Below are 7,976 nucleotides of genomic sequence, written 5' to 3'. Positions count from 1 at the left end.
TGGTATCGCTGTGTTCAGAATCGCCTGATCTATGTAAAAAAAAAAAAGGATTTGTAAATGGCGTAATGAGAAAAAAAAATCTAAACACCAGAATAAAGTTTTTTTTGGTTGTTGCAACATTGCAATAACAGGCGATCAAAAGATCGTATCTACACCAAGATGGTATCAATAAGCATGTTAGCACGGCGTGCAAAAAATAAGCCCTCATCCGGTCCCAGATCCCCAAAAATAGAGACGCTACGGGTCTTGGAAAATGGCACCGTTTTTTTTGTTTTTTAAACAAACTTTAGATTTTTTTTTTCACCACTCAAATAAACAAAGAACCTATACATGTTTGGTATGTACAAACTCGTAATGACCTGGGGAATCATAATGACAGTTCAGTTTTAGCATTTAGTGGGGGGAAAAAAAAAAAAAAAAAAAACTATTGTGGAACTTTTTTTTGCAATTTCACCGCACTTGGAATTTTTTTTCCCATTTTCCAGTATAAGATATGGTAAAACCAATGGTGTCATTCAAAAGTACAACTCGTCCCGCAAATAACAAACCTCACACGGCTATATTGACTTAAAAATAAAAAAGTTATGGCTCTGGGAAGAAGAGAGGCGGAAAAAAACGGAAAAGGGCTGCGGCGTGAAGGGGTTAAAAGGGGAAAAAAAATGCCACTAACCTGCAGATATTGGGTTAATCTGCATGTTAATAGTGTTCTGAACCTGCCTGGGGCCGACACTTAGACCCCCGCTGCGGGGAGGAAATTAACTTTATTCCTCCTGGCAGCGTTCCGATTTCAGTCATAGGGGTAGGGCCATCGAGTGTATAGAAAGTGGCGGCTGTAACCGTGACCCTGGCACTGACTGACAGCAGGCTATAATGCTGAGGTGCTGTCAGTCAGTGCGGGGGACGCGGTTACAGCTGCCGCGCTCTATACAGTGAATGATGACTGAACCTACATCCATGACTGAAACCTGAATGATACCGGGAGGAATTAAGTTAATTCCTTGCTGGCAGTGGGGGTCTAAGTGTCGGCGCTGCATAGCTTCAGAACGCTATTAACATGTAGATTAACCCCATATCTGCAGGTTAATAGCGGTTTTTCCCTTTAAAATACTATGTGAATCGGAGTCTGGCTGCACAATTGCAGCTAGGTACAGTACAGACCAAAAGTTTGGACACACCTTCTCATTTAAAGAAATTTCTGTATTTTCCTGACTATGAAAATTGTACATTCACACTGAAGGCATCAAAACTATGAATTAACACATGTGGAATTATATACTTAACAAAAAAGTGTGAAACAACTGAAAATATGTCTTATATTCTTGGTTCTTCAAAGTAGCCACCTTTTGCTTTGATGACTGCTTTGCACACTCTTGGCATTCCTCTTGATGAGCTTCAAGAGGTAGTCACCGGAAATGGTTTTCACTTCACAGGTGTGCCCTGTCAGGTTTAATAAGTGGGATTTCTTGCCTTATAAATGGGGTTGAGACCATAAGTTGTGTTGTGCAGAAGTTAGGTGGATACACAGCTGATAGTCCTACTGAATAGACTGTTAGCTGCTTTTTTCTTGCCATAATACAAATTCTAAGTAAAGAAAAACGAGTGGTCATCATTACTTTGAGAGGAGGAGGTGTGATGGTGTGGGGGTGCTTTGCTGGTGACACTTTTGGGGATTTATTCAAAATTGAAGGCATACTGAACCAGCATGGCTACCACAGCATCTTGCAGCGGCATGCTATTCCATCCGGTTTGCGTTTAGTTGGACCATCATTTATTTTTCAACAGGACAATGACCCCAAACACACCTCCAGGCTGTGTAAGGGCTATTTGACCAAGAAGGAGAGTGATGGGGTGCTACGCCAGATGACTTGGCCTCCACAGTCACCAGACCTGAACCCAATTGAGATGGTTTGGGGTGAGCTGGACCGCAGAGTGAAGGCAAAAGGGCCAACAAGTGCTAAGCATCTCTGGGAACTCCTTCAAGATTGTTGGAAGACCATTTCTGGTGACTACCTCTTGAAGCTCATCAAGAGAATGCCAAGAGTGTGCAAAGCAGTCATCAAAGCAAAAGGTGGCTACTTTGAAGAACCAAGAATATAAGACATATTTTCAGTTGTTTCACACTTTTTTGTTAAGTATATAATTCCACATGTGTTAATTCATAGTTTTGATGCCTTCAGTGTGAAGAATGTACAATTTTCATAGTCATGAAAATACAGAAATTTCTTTAAATGAGAAGGTGTGTCCAAACTTTTGGTCTGTACTGTATATTTTTCTATGAAATGCTCCAGTCTTTTAAAAAAAAATATAGTTTGCAGATCCTGCCAAAGACGGAACTAGTCCAGCACTGCCCCGGCTGGATTTTCTCTGCGCACTGTTTGGGGATCTATTGAGCGATCAGGGGGGTCTCAGGACCTGGACCTCCACCAATTTGCAGGCAACTATGCACCTGCCAAATATGGAAAAAAAAAACTTCCTGAAAGTTTGGTTGCTCTTTTAAAGGGGTATTCCCAGGATTGAAAGTCCTCAACAAGAACGGGGCTCTGGACCCCATCTTGAATGGAGCGGAGGTGCGCATATTTGACCACCAAACATTGTCTCTGGGGCTCTGCCATTTCCGGCAGTCCTAAAGACAACGGATGGAGCTGAGGTGGAGCAGGTGTGCCTCTGCTCCATTCAAGACAGAGGTCTGCTGTGGTCCGTTCCCCGGATCCAGACCCCCATTCTTGTGATCGCCAGGGGTCTGAGCGGTCACTGATGGGGGATAGTTTTCAATTCTGGGAATAGCCTTTTAATAACAGGTGACCCTAAGGCACCAGAGTGTAGCTATGCCAATGTTTAAGGTGACCGCTTATAAAATGTTGGTACTGAGACTGCCATTTGAGTTCTGTGCCAGTTTTATGGTGGCAGTAATACCATGGGGGGATCTTACATGGAGCACATACCCTCCCTGCTACTTTCTACCTGCGGACTTTTATTACAATCTGTCATATCTAACACTGAAGATACACACAGTCCAATTCCTTTTTCATGGAGGTGTAATCCTGTCAGAGCACATTCTATCTAGCGGCACTCATTGTGCTCCTAGAGACCTGGAAATGTTTTAGCGCGGGAAACCCGAGCCAAATTCTCAGGACCCCAGTAACGGCGTTCTGATTGGTTAATAGCGAACTACAATTGCACCTGTTCAGAGTCGAAGTTGTTCTGCTTCTGTGACTCTTCCGCTATTGGTTGGCTAGGATGGTTTGGCGCTATTGGTTGGCGGGGCGTGCTACGGCTGTGCGCTCTGTGATTGGCGGAATGGCAATGACTACTATACATACACCGGTGATAGATGTACCACTCTGTCAGCGGACGAGCACTTCACAATCGGCGCTGATGTCGCTGTGTCTGAACAGAGTTTTATAGAGTCTCTTCTCATCGGACACAGATAATAGGAGCTGTCATTTTATCATCTATTATTATTCACAGGTTTTACTTGTGGTAGCGATTAAATCTGTAATACCAGGCAGGGTAAATCAGGTGGAGCTAGAGCAGAAGAAAGCGCCTGGAGAAGACTCGGGTCCATTCATCATTATGTTTTATTTTCCCAATGTCCTTCAACGACGCACAGGCTGCTTCTCTACCATATGGTATGTGATGTGTACTGTATATGGAATACACCATGCACAGTATCTAATAGCCACACTATGTACCCTATACACAGTATCTAATAGCCACACTATGTACCCTATACACAGTATCTAATAGCCACACTATGTACCCTATACACAGTATCTAATAGCCACACTATGTACCCTATACACAGTATCTAATAGCCACACTATGTACCCTATACACAGTATCTAATAGCCACACTATGTACCCTATACACAGTATCTAATAGCCACACTATGTACCCTATACACAGTATCTAATAGCCACACTATGTACCCTATACACAGTATCTAATAGCCACACTATGTACCCTATACACAGTATCTAATAGCCACACTATGTACCCTATACACAGTATCTAATAGCCACACTATGTACCCTATACACAGTATCTAATAGCCACACTATGTACCCTATACACAGTATCTAATAGCCACACTATGTACCCTATACACAGTATCTAATAGCCACACTATGTACCCTATACGCAGTATCTAATAGCCACACTATGTACCCTATACACAGTATCTAATAGCCACACTATGTACCCTATACGCAGTATCTAATAGCCACACTATGTACCCTATACGCAGTATCTAATAGCCACACTATGTACCCTATACGCAGTATCTAATAGCCACACTATGTACCCTATACGCAGTATCTAATAGCCACACTATGTGCCCTATACGCTGTATCTAATAGCCACACTATGTACCCTATACGCAGTATCTAATAGCCACACTCTGTACCCTATACACAGTATCTAATAGCCACACTCTGTGCCCTATACGCTGTATCTAATAGCCACACTCTGTGCCCTATACGCTGTATCTAATAGCCACACTCTGTGCCCTATACGCTGTATCTAATAGCCACACTCTGTGCCCTATACGCTGTATCTAATAGCCACACTCTGTGCCCTATACGCTGTATCTAATAGCCACACTCTGTGCCCTATACGCTGTATCTAATAGCCACACTCTGTGCCCTATACGCTGTATCTAATAGCCACACTCTGTGCCCTATACGCTGTATCTAATAGCCACACTCTGTGCCCTATACGCTGTATCTAATAGCCACACTCTGTGCCCTATACGCTGTATCTAATAGCCACACTCTGTGCCCTATACGCTGTATCTAATAGCCACACTCTGTGCCCTACACATGTACCCTATACACTGTACTATTGTGTACTGTGTATAACCACACTATGTACTGTATATGTAATATACTATGTACTATATACCTACATAATATACATAACCGCAATATGTACTGCATACAACTACACTAAGCTCTGTATATAACTACAGAATGTACCCTATACACTGTATATGATAACTACACTATCTACTGGGCTGCTTGTTGTATTTTTGATAATCTCCTGCTGATAAAACCAGTGATTTTATCACTAGAGACTAGTAACCCTACTGCCAGGTAGTCATTCATATTTATGAACTCTGTATTACCCCATACACAGCACTAATTGACAGCTTTCTGTGTACACTGTGCATAGGCAGACAGATGCCAGTCAGTGGTGTGGGTAATGTTATGCAGAGCTCAGTATTCAGAGAACTGGTAGAGGAAAACTAAAGCAATCAGCCCAGTAAGTGAGACATTGCGGTAAGCCAGTTACCTAAGCAAGGAGCTTGTGCTGCTCCTAGGCTCTAGGCTTTATTCAGATGTCCGTATTTTTCACATACGCAGAAAAAAAATTGTACTGTCATCAGTGTTTAGTTTGTATACTATCAGTGGGTCATCAATATTTTTGACATATGGATAAATAAATTACAAAGTTTCTCCTTTGCAGAGTTGCACACGGATAGTACACGGATGGCATCTTTGTGCTGTACGTGTTTTTCACAGACCCATACAGTTGTATTGTCTGTTTTGGTTTGTTTTTTTCCGGTATCATGAAGGAAGTGACAAATCTCTATGAAAACAGACATGTGAACAGCTCCATAGACTATAATGAGTACATGTTATATTAGTGAAAAGCACAGATACAACACATACAGTGCATCTCACTAAATTAGAATATCATCAAAAAGTTAATTTCAGTTCTTCAATACAAAAAATGAAACTCGTATATTATATAGTCATTACAAACAGTGATCTATTTCAAGTGTTTATTACTGTTAATGTTGATGATTATGGCTTGCAGCCAATGAAAACACAAAAGTCATTATCTCAGTAAATTAGAATACTTTATAACAACAGCTTGAAATTTTCTTTTAAAATCCGAAATGTTGGCCTACTGAAATGTATGTTCAATAAATGCCCTCAATACTTGGTGGGGCTCCTTTTGCATCGATTACTGCATCAATGCAGCGTGGCATGGAGGCGATCAGCCTGTGGCACTGCTGAGGTGTTATGGAAGCCCAGGTTGCTTTGATAGCAGCCTTCAGCTCATCTGCATTGTTGGGTCTGGTGTCTCTCATCTTCCTCTTGACAATACCCCATAGATTCTCTATGGGGTTAAGGTCAGGCGAGTTTGCTGGCCAATCAAGCACAGGGATACTGTTGTTTTTAAACCAGGTATTGGTACTTTTGGCAGTGCGGACAGGTGCCAAGTCCTGCTGGAGAATGAAATTTCCATCTCCAAAAAGCTTGTCGGCAGAGGGAAGCATGAAGTACTCTAAAATGTCCTGGTAGACGGCTGCGCTAACTTTAGTCTTGATAAAACACAGTGGACCTACACCAGCAGATGACATGGCTCCCCAAACCATCACTGATTGTGGAAACTTCACACCAGACCTCAAGCAGCTTGGATTGTGTGTCTCTCCACTCTTCCTCCAGACTCTGGGACCTTGATCTCCAAATGAAAATTGGAACTCTGGGACCTTGTGGAGTGTGTCAATGACTGCGGCACTCCATACATGAATATATAAGAAATATTATATCTAGACTGATGTCACTTTACAAAATGAAGGTTTTTTTGTGCATAATTTGGCCAATTTATGTGTGCCCATCAACCATGACAAGGTCACCTTTGTATGATGGGTAACTACGCTACCACTGGATATGCCACTCTTGGGCTGTAAGCCTGTATGGACAATATGTCTCTGCTTGGGCTTTAAACCTACAATGTATGGGCTGGTAGAGCTAGTTAAAACCACCTGTGAATGAATAGAAGGAATTAGTGGGAGGGACGCATGGTCAGAAAAAAGGCTATCAAACTTCTAATAGTGTGAACACGTAACTGCTGCAATGTCCCAGGAGCGGGATCCCAAAAATGATTAATAGAAAAAAGAGGGGTCGCTCACTGGTCTATTCGGGTGCTCTGAAGAAAAAAGTAATCTAATTGCAAAGAGAACTTCGGCACTCCATACATGAATATATAAGACATCTGTCAAGTCAGCAGTCTTCCCCATGATTGTGGAGCCTACTGAAATAGACTAAGGGACCTTTTTAAACGCTTAAGAAGCCTTTGCAGGTGTTTTTTTTTGTTAATGATTGTAATTTACTGAGATAATGACTTTTGTGTTTTCATTGGCTATAAGCCATAATCATCAACATTAACAGAAATAAACACTTGGAATAGATCACTCTGTTTGTAATGACTCTATATAATATATGAGTTTCACTTTTTGTATTTAAGAACTGAAATAAATTAACTTTTTGATGATATTCTAATTTAGTGAGATGCACCTGTACGCGCAACATGGAGATCTGAATGAGCCCTTAGAGCATTCTACCATGCTGTAGAGGCAAAGCTACCTTCGCTAGCAGCATGGGAGGGCACTCAGTTGAAACCAGCGGTGCAACCATGTCTCTGGTCCAAAGTGTTAATCTTTAAGAGTGTACTGTTCCCTAGCAATCAGGAAGCCGGGAGGCAAACAAATGAGAAAACCTCTTCGATGAATGGAACAGTAGTGTGCATGATCAACCTCCGCTCCATAGAGCCTCGGGATCGATGGGGGCCACGGCAGTCAGACCCCCAGTGATTCAAAAGTTATCTTCTGTCCTCTGGATATGGAATAACTTTTAAACTTGAGAACACCCCTTTAGGAGAATGTGGGTCATGCAGCAGGACAATGACTCAAAAGTCATTCTACAAAAGAGTGGTTTAAGAATAAAGTTAAAGTTTTGGAATGGGCAAGTCAAAGTGCTGACTTTAATCCTATAGAGATGATGTGGAAGGACCTGAAGCAAGCCGCTCATGGGAGAAAGCCTACTGACCTAAGAGGTGGAGTTACTTTGTAGCAAGAAACGGGATAAAATTCCTCCAAGCCGATGTACAGAAGTAATCAGAAATGTTTAGATGCAGTTATTGTTGCATAAAGGGTTCAGACTGGATACTAAAAGAAAAGATTCAC

At 41.9% G+C, this 7,976-nt stretch overlaps 1 protein-coding gene across 1 annotated transcript in view; it reads left to right on the top strand.

Annotated features, from left to right (window-relative positions):
- Positions 1 to 3,309: 3,309 nt before the first annotated feature.
- The window catches only part of REC8 (REC8 meiotic recombination protein), a 120,873-nt gene continuing 116,206 nt past the window's right edge, over positions 3,310 to 7,976 (top strand). The window contains exon 1 of the mRNA XM_073671035.1: positions 3,310 to 3,629. Coding sequence (XP_073527136.1) covers positions 3,574 to 3,629 — 56 coding nt within the window. The 5' untranslated portion in view covers positions 3,310 to 3,573. The remainder of the gene's footprint in view (positions 3,630 to 7,976) is intronic.

Source organism: Phyllobates terribilis, unplaced genomic scaffold (genome assembly GCF_046119375.1).
Source record: "Phyllobates terribilis strain yellow unplaced genomic scaffold, ASM4611937v1 Scaffold_1__5_contigs__length_1240528914, whole genome shotgun sequence".
Taxonomy (NCBI): domain Eukaryota; kingdom Metazoa; phylum Chordata; class Amphibia; order Anura; family Dendrobatidae; genus Phyllobates; species Phyllobates terribilis.
The sequence above is the reverse complement of the archived record's forward strand: the minus strand, read 5'-3'. Positions and strand labels throughout refer to the sequence as shown.